We start from the raw sequence: 19475 nt of genomic DNA, 5'->3' as shown, positions 1-19475 counted from the left end.
GTCCTGGGCACGGAGAGCGGGCGCCCGCGCCCTGCCAGGGCGGCTGGGCCGGGCGAGGCCGCCGGGGATGGGCAGGGCCCGGGCCCGCAAGCGCTAGCCCGCGCGCGGCCCCACTAGTGCCTGCTGTACCCCTGCCCAGGGTGCCCGCCGCCTCGCTTGCGCGCCGAGGCGGACTCCGGCTTTAGAGGAGCTTTAGGGGAGGACTGATCCCTTATAAACAACCGGTGAACTTGGGCGACGGGACTCCAGTAGGAGTCCTTGTGGGCGCCTCTGGACTCCGCTGCAGGCAGTGGGCGGGAGACGAAGCGAGTCGGAGGTTGTGGTCCGGGGGCCCATTCCTTTGCTTAATTTGGGGATCTGAAACCCAGGTCCATCGCGATCCGCACTTTGAGGTTTCCAGTGACCACGCCACAAAGGCGGTCTGTACGTGGAGTCGAGTTAGTTGGTCGTGGTGAAAGTTAAGGACTTTTAAAACATGTTCATTTTGTGGAGACCTGTTCCTTTGAAGATATTTGGGCGTAGGACAGAAAGAAATGCTCGAAAGTAAGGTCATTTAAATTTTTTTTACTCTGAAAATTGTCCTAAGACTTTAGGAACAGTGTTATGAAATAAAATAGTGGCTTTATACTTTTGCAGGAACACAATTTATATAATTTTAAACCGGTCGGTCAAATGGTAAAGTGCCGAGACCAAACAGACTTACCTGGGGGCATCTTTCATCGCTGCCCAGCTAACTAACCAACTGACGAGCTGACTAAATATCTTAGCCCAGAGTTGTTATTTGAAGCAGTATTTTAAACCTCTAAAGGTATGGGGCAGTTGACTTCAGCTTTTAGGAGGATATGTCACGATTAGTAATTGAGAACCATTTTCTTTGACATTGGCTTAAAAACTAAACAGTTGAAGAAGTGTCGCCTAGTCTAAGGTGTGTTACAATTTTTTAAAAATCCAGTATCATGATGATGCATTTTTCTGATGAACAAATGATTAAGGTTTCAATTGTATGACAATTAGAAGCCATTGTGATTCAAAAGGACTGAGGCATTCATAAATTGTGAATGAAGATGAAAACAATGATAAGGCTTATTCAGTGATTGGATACAGTCCTGTAGCTTTTTGGCTGACACATTTTTTATTGTTTATATTTTGTTTGGCATCTGAGTATGATTAACTTAGATATGGCTATTTTCAGCAAGTAAACGTGCACTTTAATTTAACAAAACTGGAAAAATGAGTTGCTGAGCTATTTGTATTTTTAAGGCTGTGAATAATGGCCAATAAATATGATGATGAAACTGTTTCAGGTATAACGAATTGCCTTCAGCTGCAAAAGTTACCTTTCATATTACCCATCAGCAGGATTTTTTTCTCTCTTTCTGGTAAACCACATCCATTTGACATTATTTTTACATTATTGAAGCATAGTTCAAATAAAACAAATTGAGATAAGGTTTTCACTTGCAAAGTGCTGTACCACTTACTCTCATGTAAAGGATTGCTTTTCTATATTAGTTCATATTTCCAGCATCGGCTTTTCAGAAACATTGCTAGCGATTACATTGCATTTTCGGTTTCCTCTAAATATGTATTGAAAAGTCACTAGCTTTATCTAAATTTGTGTAAGTTAAAAATAATATTGTAGCATCGTGACATATGGAATATTAGGAGCATATACAGCATAGTCATTCAGCTATCACATTAGTATTCAAGGGTGCATGCTTACCAACACTAATTCATGGTGACTGATATTCTCTACTGTTTTAATAATGTAAATCTAAGTTGACGTATTGAAACTGTTTTGGGGATTTAAGGTCTAGACTAGAGAAGAAATTTTAGCTTTAGAATTCTCACTTTAATATCTGTGTGACTTTATAGGTAGTGTAAGGTGTTGCAAAAGTAACATTAACGGTGTTACTTTGATTATCAGACCAGTAGTTTAGTTTTGTATTACAAGAGCCTAATAGCTGCAGCAAAACATTTTTTAGGATATGTAAATACAAAATAGAGAAACATTCTTAATTGATTGAAAACTTTACTAAGTGTTTCAGTTGTCACAAAAGGATATCTAGGTTTTAGAAAGAATTTTCAGAAGGAGCTACAGTTAAAGTTGATATTTATCGAAGTGTTATTCAAAAGTATCAGTACATGGATATAAATCTGTATTTATGTATCAGTATAAATCAGATGTAAAAAGAAAATTAAGAACCATCCTATATGATTTTGTATTTGCTTTTTCTAAAAATAATGTAAATCCTTAATAGTATAACTTTCACTTGGAATGATTGCATTGAATTTTTTTTTCTTTCACTGTTTCTCAAGTTCTTAAGGTACATTTAAAAAAATGGTTTACTGTTATATAGCAGTGCTCCAAGAACATCTAGTATTTACTCTTCCGCCTCTATATTGGTCTAATTTTCCATCCCTTTCATGGAGACCACTGTTTCTGTGAAGAAGAAGAAATATTTCCAGTAGAATTAGGACTGTTTACTTTTATATTTGAAATTTGTAACTAGGTTATTTATTTTATCAATCTAGTTCAACTAAAGGAAGTTTAAAAAGAGAAAGAATTGGCATTACTGAATGCCAACGTGTTTTAATAAAAATTCTGAGAGAGCAAGGTGGCATATTACCTTAGCATAGAGCCATTAGATCTTAGGTCATTTACATGCTTTCTTAAAAAATAATTTTCATAGTTGTTTAAAGTATTATTGTGATAATCTATTGATTAGGACATCTGAATACCTTAATCACTTTTTTTTTTGATGAAGACAATTTACTATGCTCCATATTCATATCATTCAGAATCACTAAAAATATAACAGCATTAGAAAACAGTCATACTTGGGAGATGATATTTTAGTCATGTTAACACAGAAATATATGTGACTTGCTGAAAATCTCTACTTATCACTTTTTTGAGGCTATGTCTCCATGTCAGAAGTAAGTGTTTTGCTTGAAAGGAATTCACATAACAGTAAAGCCCTGAAAGATATTTATAAGGCAACTGTGGACTGAGAAAGTTTGCTACTTCTATTTATCAATAGGAAAAAAGTATGTTTTAAAACATTACTTGGCAGCATTGGCAACAAACTCAAGGCAGCCTTAAAAAACATTGTTTTGTGTGCATTTGCTAAGAAATTCCAAATTCAGCCCTCAAATTTGCATTTTGATTGTTTAAATAAGTTATTAAAATTTTGAGATCTGTTACATGATAGATGATTGGAAGCTCAAACAAATTTAATCAAAGTATGTTTGATGTCTTTATAGGAAAATGAAATGTTACTGAACATAGTACTTAAGGATAAAAGTACTTAGAAGTTAACACATTGCTTAATATCTGTTAAAATAATATCGTATTTTTAAAAGTATGGCAAGGGTAAAGTGAGTGAGGCAAAGCTCCTCCCGCCCCCATGTACTCTTTACATCTCAAGTTTTTAGTTCATGAGTATATATGTATGTTTTTTGATCATATCAATAAATCATAGTTAAAGTCAGAATATAGGAAGTGAGTTCCCAAAGCATGTTTGAGTCCACATCTCCTTGAGCAGGGTTTCCTTTTGCATATATTTCTAAGGGGGATAAACAAAGTTTTTGTAGTTACAGTGAATGCTGAAAGCATGGCATCAGAAAGTATATGGAGATAGGGAGGTCTTATCATGGGCTGTGGTTGCTGTGAGCAGGGCTGCCTTCCCACACAAAGAACAGATTGTGGTTTAACTCTTTCCATGGCCTAGTTTAATGTGCTCGCATAGTAACTGAATTGTTCAAATCTCTGCTGGAAACTACTGATCGGTTTAATGATTTCCTCTATGGCATTTGGTTATGCCTCATGCTGTGATGTAATCATCTACATTCTGTATTGTTATAAAATTTTGATTTAGGTTTATTCTGCTCTAGAAACATTTTACAGCAATATGTTAAAACACTTGAAAACTGCGTTATTGATTGGATGGGATGTACACCTCTTCCGGATCTGAACTGCACACTGCGAACATGCTGCAGTCTTTAGCGTTGAAACTTTGAATTTGATCTTAAAAATGAGTTCATAACTCTATGGGAGTTTGGGGGTGTCTTCTTTGTTAGAGTGTCATTTGTGATACTTTCATCATTTTTACCTGATGGAATTCATCAGTCTGCTGATTAAATAGAATTTATTCCACATAGCTCAGGGTGACCAGCACTAAGATGTCAATGCTAACTTGGGATATAAACAGTTAGAGAAAGTTATTTTGTGGTTGAGGTGACAATACAGTGACCAGAAAAGTGGCCGCAGTGGAAGTTCTCATTTGTTTCAGATCTGGCCTTATTGCCCGCGTACAGTGTGCCTAACTGGATGTTAAGCTCTTTCTCGGAACAGTAAGAGGCCTGAGCTTAGGAGACAGGTTTTACCTATGGCAGGAAGTAATGAAATACTGACTGCTTTGGGAAGTAACTTGAAATAACTGGAGGTGCAAATTATCTGCCACTCGTCGCCACCTCCCTCCCTTATAAAAGGCTTACATGAAACAGGCAGGAAAAATGCAGGAGCCTAAGGTAAACCACTTAATTCACAAGACGGGATCTCTCCACGTGCAGATTCACAAGTCCATGCATACGGGCACCCACAGCCCTGTCCAAGAATTCAGAGGCGTAGCAGATGAATTGTATTGATTCCACAAAAGCAGGGAGTGACCAGCGGTGCACTCCTGGTGTCACCCTGCCACTGCATGCAGAGACACAAAGAATGTAAAGTTGGTGCCAAGTTGCCATTTTTCATTGTTCACCTCAGATTGATTTTTAAGGGGTTTAGAATAATTGCCACACTCATGTGATCGGTTAACAAATTAACTGACTCTGTGGGGCTTCAGACTCTATAGGAAAGCTGCCGGAAGAACATCCGAGTCAATTTTGTTTCAACTTTAGAAACTTTTATTTAAAAATGCAAGAGCGTGTCTGTGGGTCTGTGAGAGAGTGGCAGTGCGTGCGCGCGCGTGTTTGTGTGTGTGTGTGTTGGGGGCCAGCGTTGCTGGTGGAGGAGGGAATGCGCTGCTCAAAGTATGGAAACCTTCTGTTCAGGACACTGATACGACAAGCTGTGTCCTTTGCCCACTTTCCCTCACTGTATACCAGTTTCTCTAGTTACCACTCTTGGAATGGTGCTGTTTCAGTGTTGGAATGTTGGACGTTTGATAAGAAAATGGATCAAGTTTAATGGCGCATGCTCTTTGTGCCACCAGCAGCCTCTTGCTGAGAGCATGCTCCAAAAGCGGGAACTGTGTGGCATTACACTGAGCATCTATATGCTTTGTGTTTCTGTGCCACAGAGAAGAGAAATGAACTGTGGCATCGCTCCTGCCTTCTGAACAGCTCTGCTCCGATTAAAAAAAAAAAAAACTCACTGTGTTCTTTGTAAAATGGTACTGCTTAGTGTTAGTTGGTCAATCAAATATTTAAATATTGAATTAGGTGCCAAGCATCTTGGTCGCTTACGTTTTAAAGAATGTAGGATACATGGTGGGAATGAGGGGGATGGGGCCAGAGTGGGAATACAAATATAAACCTTATTTTCTTTTTTAGGAGGGAGAATCAACCTGTGAGTTTTGGTGGAAAAGGGGCAGCTTGGCATACTTTATTTTCTTCTGGTCCTGCTATTTTGATAATTTTAAATAAGAAAAGAATGTTATTTTTATGCATAACTCTTGGTACCGAATTGGGAATGGGTTGTGGTCTGATGTTTTGGAGCCTTTAAAAAACTAAACTGACTGTATATGTCTTCTTTTTCCTCCTCATCTTCCACAGGATGAATTTCACCCATTCATCGAGGCACTACTTCCACACGTCCGTGCAATTGCCTATACTTGGTTCAACCTGCAGGCTCGGAAACGCAAGTACTTTAAAAAGCACGAGAAGCGAATGTCAAAGGATGAAGAAAGAGCAGTCAAAGATGAGCTTCTCAGCGAAAAGCCTGAAATCAAACAGAAGTGGGCATCCAGGCTCCTGGCCAAACTGCGCAAAGATATCCGCCAGGAGTACCGAGAGGACTTTGTGCTCACCGTGACTGGCAAGAAGCACCCGTGCTGTGTCTTATCCAATCCCGACCAGAAGGGTAAGATTAGGAGAATCGACTGCCTGCGACAGGCAGACAAAGTCTGGCGTCTGGATCTAGTCATGGTGATCCTGTTCAAAGGCATCCCCTTGGAAAGTACCGATGGAGAGCGGCTCATGAAATCCCCACATTGCACAAACCCAGCACTTTGTGTCCAGCCACATCATATCACAGTATCAGTTAAGGAGCTTGATTTGTTTTTGGCATACTACGTGCAGGAGCAAGGTAGGAGCAGATTGTTCTTTCTTCTAGCCCGGCACACACTGCCCGCAAACCCCACACAAGGAACACCTGGCTTGGGTTAGATGGTCCTGGAGGCGCCTAGGTCTCATTCACCTGCTCTGGGGAGAGTGGCATGCCCTCCTCCACTTGCTTGTCCACTGCCATGCGCAAGCTATGGAAATAGGCATGGAGCTTTCCTACCTGGATAGGCATGGATATTTAAAGACCACAAAGAGATGAGTTTTCAAGTGTGTCTTTGAAATAATACACTTTTTCAAAGACACAGAATAGTCTGAAAGCTGTAGTTTATTATACTTTATTTTTTGTTCTCGGCTACATTCTTTACATCTAGTCATCTTTTCCCAGTTTGAAAATGTAACTTGATTTATGAATAGTCAAACCGTTCTTTAACAATCTTTGCATTAACCTCCTAACTAACGAGGTAGATCAACTTTGTTCACGAATCTAGTGCTATTGCCTTGGAAAGATAGAATTAACATTTCCTATTACAGAATGCTTAAGATAGCCAGTATCAGAAAGTATACCTTACGTAGACCTAGATTTATTTAATTTAAATATTTCTATCAACACCTACTTTTGATTGTGTAATATTCGCTGTAGATTAAAGGGATCATAGTTCTTGTCTAAATAATTTATAATATTTTCCCAGAGTGACTTGGGAACACTTAATATTGTTCGTTTACTTGAGTGTAAATTCATAAAACTTACCGAGGAGGGAAGTCGCAGCTCTCCTTACAGAACAAAAACAGAAAGTACACTGGTTACACTGGTTTAAAATAAATCTCAAAAAGAATGCAGAAACCGCATACCGTACCTATTTTTAAAAATCCTTGATAAAGAGAGTGGTATAAATGTTGCCTGAATGATTCAAAAATAGGTGATATATTTTGCTGAGTGTTTTCTGGGTTCATGAAACATGTTTATTATTTTTATTTTTCTTAATATATTTTCTTTAAGGAGGTTTAAAGAAATACTTCAAATAAATGTATCGGTATATAGATGTCCTTGTATTAGCACAGTCCATAGTAAAACATTTTAAAAAACAACCTACCAAAAGTGGACTGTAGTTTAATCTGCCATAGGTGGTGGGTCATTTGCTTAACTTGGCCTGGTGGTAGGGAAAGTGGCCTGCAGATAGCCAGGTGGCAGACGGTTATCTGATATGTGTTATGTAAGTGTGGGATTTAGTAAATGGTATGAACTTCATCATCATCCCAAAATATAAAAGATCAGAATTACTCTTTTGACTCAGAAATCTAGGTACTTACTATGTGCTTTTTGTCTTTGTATTTCCTTGGTATAGTTTTAGAGATACGCTTACAAGTCATTTAAATATTTCTAGTTTGATTTTAAATAATGGTGCTTGATATCATACATTTGGAAATATTGTTTTTTTAATGAAAGATTGCATTTACTATTTCTATACACTTAAAAATTAAAGTCCAAGTAATGACGGTTCGGGGAAAAAAATTTTTTTTTTCCCTGTGTGTCCCAAAATAAAAGCTCATTAACACATGACACTTAATTTGATTGACAGCTGTCTAGGAGGTGACATTTTAAGGTGGGCTGTATATATGTGTTGGATTGACTGTCAGTGTGTTGTAACTCTGTGGTGAAAGTCAAGGCTGGAAGTAAAGTTTTAGAAAGTGGGTCATGTAACTTTTTAGCGCAGGGAGGGAAGGTTTGCAAGCACTTCACTGCTGCTCGCCTTTGAACTTGCTTGAAGGCTAGTCCTTGAGGTGTGCACGCATGTACATTCACTCCTGGGGCAGGCAGCCAACTCTCTTGGTTGATGAACTGACAATAAAGAACATATCCTTTGGATTTGTGAAGATAGATTGAAGAAAGAAAAATGCATAAATGCCTTCTGCATTGCACCATCGGTCATGATAGTCATAAAGTTGTAAGCAACTCTTGCAGACCACATTTTCAGATAGAACATTGATTTTGTTGTTGTTTTTAGTCTCTCTTTTAAAAACCTTTCATTATTTTACACTGTGCACCTAATTTTTATCTTCTGCTACCTGTGAGTGCACCATATCTTCTTAACATCTGTTGGCTCTTTCTTTGAAAAAGTCACATCAGGATGCTTTTGTGTTTTCCTTCTTTCAAAATTTGTATCTTTTTCCTTTGGTCAAATGTAGGTTAATTGTGTCATTTTGCAGTGCATTTGATTAAAGAAAGCATTTTCAAAGATAAGTCTGTAGTCAGTCAGAGGACTGCATATCTCCCATCGTGACTTTTCATTTCTCCTCTAAGTGCATGAAAACCCACTTAAGTATGTTTTATCAATCAGGTGAAAAAGTACAAAGAAAAACATGAAAGAAAAATCAGAAAAGAAAAATGTAATGTTTGCAACAGAATGAGCAACAGAATTACCTTTCCCCCCTTTTTTCTTTCTCTCCCCACTTCTAAACGACTGGGAGGAAAACATGAGAAAGAACAGAGAGAATGCCAAAGATGGTTGCCACTGGCACCAGGATTGGCATCAGACCCTCTTTGTTTAGCTCAGGATGCCTGTGATTTGTTAGTTGGCATCCGCATTGCAGTGTGGAGTGATGTTACAATATATTGACAATTTCCAGATCTAGAAATGTCAATAGTCCTCTTGGTTATTTATACAAGATCACAAACTGCATCTCTTCTGGAGGATGAAATAAAGACCAACAAATAATAAAGTTCATTGTTGACCAACTTCCTATGCTTTTTCCCTCTTTCTCTTTTGGTTCAACCCACACTTTTTTTTTTTTTTTTTCATGCCCAGCAGCCTCAGCCTCATCTTTTTTTTGAAATGTGGAAAGAGTTACTAGAGCTTTGACACAAGCTCTAGTGCTACATCTGCATCTGATACAGTTTTGGGGAGAATGTATGCATTTTGAAATCAGTTTTGATATATAGTTCATTAGACTTGTGCATCCCATGGCCGCAAGGCAGAATTTCCTTTAAAGCTAAATCTCTTTGTTATTCAGCCTCTTCTGTGCCTAGAGTCTGGTTGACCACAATTTAGTCCATTTTTGTATTGCTCCATGTTTAGGAAAGGGTCATGTTCAATATAGTCATTTATAAAATGATGCCACCCCCCCCACTTTACCTAAAATATACACATCATGTGGGAGTCCCTGCGTTTAAATCCATAAAATCATTTGACGGTATTGATTCAGAGGGCTGCGCTTCGGCTGTTTCGTTGCTACAAGAACCGCCATTTTGTTTGTGAAGTGCCAGGCGAGGGGGAAAAAAAAGGCAGACACTGTGCTGGATGCCAATAATGGTTGCCAGTGGCACCGAGGTTGGCATCAGACCCTCTTTGTCTAGTTGCTGAATGCCTTTGATTCGTTGGTTGGCATCCGCATTGCAGTGGGCACACTGAAAAGTTTTTGACAATCCCTGAATGAAAGCTGCTTGCTTGTTTGCTGCAGCAAACCTTAGCTGATAGAAAACCCTTCCTTTTATCTATTTTTTTTTTTTTTAGGTTTCTTTTTTTTTTTTTAAGATGGTGACAGATTAAAGGAAAAAACGGCTCTAAAGTGGCCTCCATTTTCCCCAAGATATTAAAGATGTCCAGTAATTCTTGGGCAGGTGGTACCTATTCCCCATATTGTCTTTGTTAACTGCCTTCTTGAAAGCAAAGCAAAACAAAACAAAACAAAAAACAGGCGAGCCTCGCACAGCACACCTTCCCGGGACGGCAGTGTGCTGTAGGATGCTGGGTGTGCTCTGGGAAGGGTATGGAGGGCTCGCTGGCTGCAGGGACATGGAACGCACTTGCCAGGACTGACTGTGGCTTTCAGTCACATCCCTGCTTATTTCTTAGGCAATTTTGAGTTCCTTCAGTTTCCACACTTCCAAATTTTACAGTAACCCATTGAGAGGACCTTTCTATTTTTTTTTTCTAGTTAGTAATGTGTAACAGGGTAAACGTTAAAAAAAAAAAAGAAGAGAAAAAACCTTCATGAGGAAACCTAACGTCAGGAAGACCAACCAAAAGGCTGAAATTATTTTGGTTGAAGTTTCCTAGATAGTTTGCATTCATATTGCTTTCTGGTTAACCACCATTATCTCGTTAATGAAGAAGAAGGATTAGCAGTGATACCTAAAAGGCTGCACAGAAGGAAGTCTGGCCTATGGAGGCGTTGAGTGGCCACACTGTGTCCTGTCTGAAGGGTGGCGTGTGGTAGGGGGCTGGGCTTTCTCTGAGGCAGGAAAGGGTTTTGAAGAAAGAGATGGGTCACTACACACTAAGATGTTTCAAGATCTCAAGAGAGAGTAACTGTTGTCATGAATTTAACAGATTCGAGTTTCAACTCGGGCAGCCTGCCTGATTTTTGGACTGTGCTTTGCACTCTTATTAAACATGTTTTGGAGTGCTAAAGCGGCCTGGAACCTCGTGGCTCTCATGAGAGAGGAGTTTCCTTTTTAGCCTTGTGGAATCCTTAAATCGTGGATGGCAACTTCTGTTGTTTTATTGGTAACTGATATGATGATCAAAGTGCATTTCGACATTGTGAAAAACGCGACTTGTTTACAGGGGAAGTTGTAATCATTATTATTGTTTTTGAAATAGAATCCTTCCTGGTTGTCACATCTCATTAGGGAGGAAGCAAATGCTAAGAATTGTTTTCCTCCTTCAGTTACTGACTTCTAGAATCCTTTTGGGTAACAATTATTTTTTTTTATGAAAAGCTTAAGTAGATAATTGTTTGCAAGTTGACAGCGTATTTTAACCTTTTAATAAATTTCACTTCATTTGCAGATATTTCCCATTATGGGGAAAAGGAAGCTTTCATAATCTTTTAGAACGAGGCTGCTCTCCAGGATGATTTGGTGTGCTTACATTGTGAAATGCTCAGAAAGCATGACAGTTGTATGCATGTTTGATTTAGGGGAACACTGTTACGTTTTCCCATCTAGCGTCCTGTCCTTGACTGAACTTATGAACTCTAGTGCACACTTGTTTGCATTCTGGCTCTCGCACAATTCACCAGATAAAGAAGGGCTCTTACTGGCATGTCTTGCTCCTAGGCTTAATGAGACCTTTGTGGGAACATATATTGTAAGATAAGATACGTAGCAATTTTCTCACTGATAAGAAGAAAACACAGCCGAAGGGGCCAGAAGTTTGCCCTCTCTGCCATGATGTTCCTGCCGTGATAGCTTTGCTGGACAATTCAAGAGTTAAGCTCTGAGGCCCCAGTTGCCAGCTGGGAAAGCTTGGCATCTGTGTTCTGATATGGCAGACTAAGCTCTTGCATTGCTCTTAATATGATCTCACTTTTCAAAAGGAAAGGAGAGAGAGAGAGAGAGGGAGAGAGAGGTATATCATTTGATATATCAATTATGATTTTCAAATATTTAAAAAGTATATAATGATCCACTTTTTGGAGGCAGCAAAGGTTGGTAAAATGTCCTGCTGACAGCATTGGGTGTCACTCTCTGCATTATACCCTCTCACCGTATACACTGCACTACACATTTTGTAATGAAAAATATTCATCTAGATTACACGTTTGGATTTGCAAATTTAGTGCGCTATGCCTCTTGTGTGGGAAAATAACTCCATATGCAAAAGGACCAAAATGATGTTCATTACTCAGGAATCATGGTAATTTGGGGGAACAGTGCGCTGACAGGAGATGTTACTTAGGTCTCCCAAGGGGTGCTTCCTGACAGATACAGGGTGTGTGCCTGCAGACTCAGCTGGGCAGGAGCCATTGAGGAGGCCTGTTGCCACTGCTTTAATTCTTTAAAGTTTCTGTGTTCTAAAGTGGTACCTAAGAGGTATATCCACACATAGCTGTACTATAGATTTGGTAGGATTTTTTATTTACTTACTTGTTTTTCCCTAAATTTGGAATTTACAAGGAAACTGCCAAAAGGAGATTAAAGTTTTAATCCTCCACTAACTTTTTTTAAAAATTAATTAATTTATTTATTTTTTGGCTGTGTTGGGTCTTCATTACTGCACGCGGGCTTTCTCTAGTTGCGGCGAGCGGGGGCTACTCTTCATTGTGCCGTGTGGGCTTCTCATTGTGGCGGCTTCTCTTGTTGCGGACCATGGGCTGTAGGCGTGCGGGCTTGCTTCAGTAGTTGTGGCTCGCGGGCTCTAGAGCACAGGCTCAGTAGTTGTGGCACATGGGCTTAGTTGCTCCGCGGCATGTGGGATCTTCCCGGACCAGGGCTCGAACCCGTGTCCCCTGCATTGGCAGGCGGATTCTTAACCACTGTGCCACCAGGGAAGCCCCCTGCATTAACTTTTTACTCTTAAGTTTGGCACTGTAATTTGGAACAACAATCCAACATATCTAATGAGTAAAGTCTGTCTCCTCATAAACTTTCATTCTGCTTGACTGAACTGAAAAATGAGACCAGTGGGCTTAAAAAAACTGTTTTATGACACTTTTACTCCTGCCATCCCTGCCAACCAGTTGGAATTTCAGTACCTGAAGAGGGAGGGACCCAGTGGGAGGCTGAGCCAGAATTCTCTGGAATTCATAAAAGTTTCAATAAATAGGTTTTCACGTCTTTCATCGCAGTGGCTTACATGATAACTGACTTTATAATCAAAAGAATCATTATTGCTTTGTTGGAAGGTTAAGGTTTTCAGAGTGGAAGTAGCCTAAGAGGCGCTCATTAAAATAGGGAATTATTAAATATCTGAAAAAGATGGGCATAGGCAAGGGTGACCCCTGGCTCTGAAACTAGTTTTAGCTGGAAGTGTCTCTTCAGTTTGTGAAAAGGTAGCATTTCCTAGTTTGAAGTTGAGGAAAGTTGAACTTGTGACACTTGAGGAGTTTGTCCGTGTATGTGCTGTGACAGAGCAAATGATCAGCCAACGTTATGTTCAAAGCAGTTTTACAACCTTTTTTCCCTCCATCCTTGTGGCAGAGCAATAATTTTAGAAATCTCAAGGACTAGTGGTTATGTGATGGGAAACAGGAGTTATTACAGCAGCACGCCTCAGCGTCAGGCATAGCAAGAGGGGAGCTTCCTCTTCAGGCTCACTTTTCTGTGGCAGCGTGGTATGTCGTCTCATCTTAAAATACATTCTTGGGTCCTTGAACTCTAATTATGTGATGTGGTTAATTTCACTGAATTCCATTGTTGGGATTTGGCATAGAGAATAAATCACCAAACTGCAGAGAACTTGCGAACTTTAAGTGCGTGTTGTGGAGGAGGGAGTCTGTGGGATTAGTTTGTATTAGACTGGATGGTATAGGATGTGAGGCTAATGGGACTTGAATGTTTGGGCTTTTTGGTTGTTATATGGTTCAGAAAATTGGAAGAAATGGCCACCAATTAACCAATGAGGTGGAAAGACCTTGAGGCTGAATTGAAGGCCACACATACAAGAAAAAAATATCCTCAAAATTACATCAAGCAATGTTCTAAGAGGGGAATGCAAACTATTCTTGTGCATAAATATATTGTTTATAATAAAACACTTAGATACACATATTCTCTCTGTTTATGATGATAGTTTAAACAGGACAGCACTGATGAATCACAGACAAATTAAAGAACTCTGAATAAGAACTATATAATTGAAAATATGGGGTGATGGATGAAGTAATTTTACTAGCTGAGAGTTGCCTGGAGGTTGTTTATTTTCAGAATCCCATTTTAAGGCAGTTCAGAGCATGTAGTAAGTTATGGATGAAGCACAAATCAGTTGAAAATGGGATTTGTTTAAACAAGCACAAAAAAAGAAAATAAGAATTGCTTCTGAGAAAAAATTCTTTAAATATATTGCAGTTTTAAAATTCTGGCTAGCGTCAACTCCATGTCTCAAAATAGAAAATTTAATAAATAGTATTGAGTTGAATTGTAAAATACATGTATCTCCCACAGAACTACACAAAAGCATTTAACAAGCGTCAGTTCATAATTGTGACACTAATACATGTTTTGATGCAGCATGAAGCTGAAGATTTTATTTAAAACTTCATTATTCAAAACTCATATTGAAAAATATACATGGAGAAATGTATTGCTGTTAACAGGGAATGGTAGAGCTTAGGACAAAAATTTGATCATAAGCACAGATGTTAAGATAGTTATTTGAAATAGGGTGTATTTTGTAATTCGTGTGAGTAGGGGATTACATTTGTGCCCATGTTAATAACCCGAGTATGTCAATATGAAGTCTATACCCCTCTATCAGTGAATTCTGAAGTGTGAAAAATGTTCCTGCTTAGGCAACTTGTATTTTATTATTCTGACATCTGCAGTTTCTGGATGGATTACCTTAAATTTGCTATGCTATGTTAAAAGCCTTGTTTTATGAGGTTGGTCTCAGCTTCTGGCCTTAAGTGTCAGGAACCCTGCTACGTGATGCAACTTGCCTTGTTAGGTTTAATTGACCAAAGCTGATGTGTTAAAACAATTCATTTGTGTTGTAACTTATGCCCTGGCTAACTTGCTACCTGAATCCTTTGACCTTGACTTGTCTGGGTCATGAAATGGCTGCAAGCTGTTTGACCTTTCTATTGTGTAGTAATGTCACTGTTTCCTCTTATTCTTGTATGGTAATAGCTGACAAAAAGCCCCAGCCCTGACTTTACACCCCAGTGGATTCCAGGCGTCCCTCCGCAGTAGTGATGTCTTCTGTTTGACATGGTCTAGCCGTAGAAGTGACTTTCTTTTGTTTGCTGACAGTGATGGGGACAAATTTGCAGTCCTCCTTGCTCCAGGAGGTGGGGGGTAGTATTCTGGCATTTAGAGGGATTTGTATTCCTTCTGCTTAGATTTTCAGTTTCCGTGTTTTATGATTATTCATATCACCATTTCCTTTTCCCCTCTCTTCTGAGGTTGGCTTTTTAGCTTTTTATATTTATGGTTTCCTTAATAATTACTTTTCAACATTTTCGGCTGTTACAATAAAAATATTTTATTGTCACTATATAGGGTAGAACTGGTAAATTTAGTTATGCTTTGGATTAGCAATGCGTAAGTCCTAAAATGACTGACTTTTAAACTTCACCTCTTAAACTTGTCTGGTATTGGAAAAAGCTGTATACTAAGCATGTAGGATTAAAACAAAATTTTTAAGAAATGAGAGTCATGTTGTAACTTTACATAGTCCATCTTATAGTTTTAGAGGAAACCTATGCTTGTGACTTAGATAGCTAAATTTCAAAACATAGCGAACCATTGGTAAATGTGAAGCTTTTACATCTTTGGGGGCATTTGCCAGCATGTGAAATTCAATGTTTATTTTAACAAATATAAAAATTGTTTTTTCCCTTCTTTATGAAACCCTCCTATGCAAAAATAGAGAATTTTACCTCTGTTCTCTTCCGAAGCAGTGAAATAATTTTATTTTTAAAATATTGGAAATGCCTTCTAAAATGTTAAAACACAGATATTTTTATCCTACCAAATTTTTCTTTGCCAAATATGACATTGTAGTTCATGATTTTTCCTATATTTGCCAGATTAAATATTTAAAATCCAAGCTGTTACATTTTATTTTTAAATTATTAGAGGAAAAAAGGAAGTTTAAGTTAGAATGTGCATTTCCTTACTTGTATGCCCCATACTGTTTATCCATGTGTGTGGATACACTGACAGATGAGAGACAATGTGGTCCAGGCGCTGGAACCTTGGAAAAAAGCATGTGATTTTTCTATTCCCATTTTAAAACTATCTGAAATGGCAGGTGAGAGAGTTTTTCGTTTTCTTTCTTTTTTTTTTTTTTTTTGGTTGTTGCTGTTTTAAACTATTTTTTCCCCAGGAATGTTCACAAGATCAAGGAATTTAAATGCTTTTCAGCATTAATTGTGTTGATAATCCAGCAGCCTGCGGATCCAAGGAAGAAAGGTGAATGAAACGTCTGATTTTAGTCAATAGCCTCAGTTTCTCTCTCCTGTCCATAAAACCCAGTCTAGACTTGAAAACACCTCTCATGCCTTTCTGCTCATTCATTGGTGTTTTCAGTGGTGGAGTCCACAAAGAATCGAGTTTGGATGTGGTTAGTGGGCTAATGGGTCATATGCAGTGGGACTGTGGTACAAGAACAGCGGCTAGCCCCCAAGGATTTAAAAAATGTCTGTGATTTCTTCCAGAAGTCTGCCTCAGTTCCTCCACTGAAATGATTTAAAACAAATCGCAGCTGCTGAGTTAAAGAGCCTAAGTTCCTGGATCATGTGTAATTGATGTGTGTGTGTGTGTGTGTGTGTGTGTGTGTGTGTGTTGCAGAGTTGAAAAGAAGTGAAGGTAGAGAAAAAAAGAGAGAAGTAGGGCCTAGATCTTTCAGGAATTACTTAAGAAGGATGGTTCATTCACAGATTGAGGAGTAAATAACATACCATTTAAAATATTCTGTCAGCTTTGGATTTTGGATTCCTTCACAGTTGAGCACATCTCCCTTCTTCCTGCCTTTTAGTTTTTGTAGAACATAGAAAAATAAGTGCATGAATCTGACATGTCTTCATAGTCTTGGTTCTTCTCTTTATCAGCTTTGTGACCTTGGCTACGTCACTTAAGCTCCACGTGCTTTAGTTTTCTGTTTTGTAAAACGAGGATTAGAATGCCCACTTCACAGGGCTGTTTTAGGATTACATGAAATAATTCATGTAAGTAAAAGCAATGATGTTATTAATAAGAGTGATTTGTGCTCTTTATAAAGGAACATGGCATAATATAGACATCCGGAGAAGATGCCCAGTAGTGAAGAGAATGAGTGATTAGGTGTTGCAGCAAGAGGTCATCAATTAGTTTATGTGTATCTCAGGTGATAAGACACTCCAAAGAGAAAATGAAAGTCCTGATCTCAGTGATGTGTATAGATATTTCCTAGTAGGAACATGTTCCTAGTTGTGTATGGTTTTTATATCAACTTAAAGTAGAATTACTGTACAGTTTTAGCAATCCTCTATATCAGACTTATCAGAGAGTTAATTTCTTGATCAATCTAGGAGTTGCTGAAAGGAAGGAGTAAAATAATTTTATTAGTTGGCTCTTTGAGTAAATAACTTTGTGTCAAATGAAGGGTGTCGTAGGAAGTACTTGTAATTCATTGTACTCCAGTGAAAACATAGGACTTTTAGTTATAAAAAAATGAAATTGCCAACATTTGGGAGAGCTACACTTAAATTAGATTTGGTTGGACAGCAGTGGTGATGATGTGGACTGGATTGTTCTAGAGGAGCAAGCTGCTGGTTTTTAGACTCAAGTCTGAAAGTGTCTTATTTAAAAATGATCCCTAGTTGGGTCAAAACTCAAAATGTTTCATTAGTTACATGAATTGTTTTCACTTTATTGCCACTGGACTCTTCCTCTTTAAGTCAGTCTTTCCCACTCGTCCTTTTTTATGGTGTTAAGAAAATTAAATAATCTTTAGAGGAAAAAAGTTAATATTTCTTACTTAAAGTGATGTCACTTTTTCTAAGAACAACTGAAAGCCAAATGGGAAGTGGTTAAAACATCTTCTTCTTCCCAAATTAGATTTGGGGTTAGCGCTTGAGTTTTGTGGCTCTGGTTGGTTGGATCCGGTGGTCCTGAAGCCTCTTTTGTGGGCCAGATTTTCCTTGGGGAACCAGTCATGGTGCTTCTTGCCCATGGGCAGTGGGTTGCTCCTCTCACTTACTTTGTACAGCAGATTTGCAAAGTGGACAGGTTAGCCCATACCTGCAATCTCTACTAGGGAAATATCTTAAATCACACGTCACACTGATGCAGTGCAAAAAAATTTCATATTCTTCTATGCAGCATTTTAATTATAATTATACTTAGGGTTTCTGGCCAGGAGTTAATAGGAAAAGTTATCTCACTGTTTGTCTGTTAAAGGGTAACTAGGGTGTGCAGAAAGTAGAATCAGAACATTGATTAGCTTGCTTTGATTCTGGCACATAATTTTTACTAATCTGTGTCATGTCTTTTCTTTTTGAGAACATACCTGGTGTTTAGTTGCTATTCTGTTCAAAATCAAGAAGCATGTATTTTATTTAGTACATAAAAAAGTACATCCAGGATTTTTTGACATGTGTAAACTGGATTGCTGTTGATGGCAGAAGGATTTAGTATTTTGTCCTTCTAATACATTTGAAAAGCTTTGTTTGCACTTAGGATTTAAAGTTGATATTGACCTGAAATGGGAATGCATACATGATTCTTGAATACTGGTTGCCTTTCTTAGCCTCCTGCTGAAGCTAACATATTTCTTTAAATTTCCTGATGGTAAAGCATTAATATTTTTTGGTTAAGACTTATAGTTATCATGTAACAGTATCTGTTCTATTTACAGTCTCCAAATAAGGGAAAAGCTGCTTATAGTAATATGAGGATCACTGGTCTTACAATAATTAAATAGACTTGTTATACTACATTAATCCCTTTTGGAACATTTGGAATGACTTCTTAGTACTAACAGCACAGTATTAGGGCCTACAATTAATCTGCTTTTTGTATCCAACATTTGTATAATATAAAACATGTGTATAGAGAAACATATTTCAGGTTTAAGATGAGTTCATAGGAGGACAAAATGAAATTATTTTGGACTGTTAAGGAAAATGAATATGATTCTAAGTACTGATAAAATATGGAATTCATTTCGAGTTAGCATAGGTAGACAAATTGTTTTTCATAAGTTTTTGTTTTTTTGGTGAAGACCTTTTTTTGGGCTCTCAGAATAACTTTTTGGGACTTCCCTCGTGGTCCAGTGGTTAAGACTTAGCCTTCCATCGCAGGGGTTGTGGGTTTGATTCCTGGTTGGGGATCCCACATGCCTCATGGCCAAAAAACCAAAACATAAAACAGAAGCAATATTGTTATAAATGCAATAAAGATTTTAAAAATGGTCCACATAAAAAAAAAAAATCTCAAAAAAAAAAAAGAATCACTTTCCACCTGAGGTCCAAGATTTGCACATGACACACCAGATATATGCAGTATGAAATGGAAGCATTCGTTCAATCTAATATCCAGGAGGTGTGTTAACACCTTGTGAGCTGGTGTTTCTTGCTTGGTCCCTGCATTGATACAGCTATTTATTAATCCTGGAGAAAATGAAGCAGACCCAATTTCAAAGTCTGGTCCAATCTTGTTCTGTGTTTCATGGAAATGGTTTAAGTTAAGGACAGACTGGGCATTCACTATTCAAACAGAATTATTACAGATTTGTTAAAGAGAGTTCTGAGTTAGGATTGTG

The 19475-nt window shown here is 38.3% G+C and overlaps 1 protein-coding gene and 1 long non-coding RNA gene across 12 annotated transcripts in view; both read left to right on the top strand.

The window, feature by feature from the left end:
* The window catches only part of NFIB (nuclear factor I B), a 236558-nt gene that overhangs the window by 1506 nt on the left and 215577 nt on the right, over positions 1–19475 (top strand). For 9 of the 11 annotated variants that reach the window (XM_082467953.1, XM_082467956.1, XM_082467947.1 and 6 more), the window contains exon 2: positions 5779–6310. In XM_082467953.1, coding sequence (XP_082324079.1) covers positions 5779–6310 — 532 coding nt within the window. The remainder of the gene's footprint in view (positions 1–5778; positions 6311–19475) is intronic. The other 2 variants (XM_082467955.1, XM_082467949.1) reach the window with 1 other exon arrangement.
* The window catches only part of LOC309663684, a 70506-nt gene continuing 57350 nt past the window's right edge, over positions 6320–19475 (top strand). Inside the window, exon 1 of the long non-coding RNA XR_014265404.1 lies at positions 6320–19475. This exon is cut by the window's right edge and continues 27883 nt beyond it. This is a non-coding gene — a long non-coding RNA (uncharacterized lncRNA).

The sequence above is a fragment of the Balaenoptera physalus genome (assembly GCF_965194825.1).
Source record: "Balaenoptera physalus genome assembly, chromosome: 7".
Taxonomy (NCBI): Eukaryota; Metazoa; Chordata; class Mammalia; order Artiodactyla; family Balaenopteridae; genus Balaenoptera; species Balaenoptera physalus.
The sequence above is the reverse complement of the archived record's forward strand: the minus strand, read 5'-3'. Positions and strand labels throughout refer to the sequence as shown.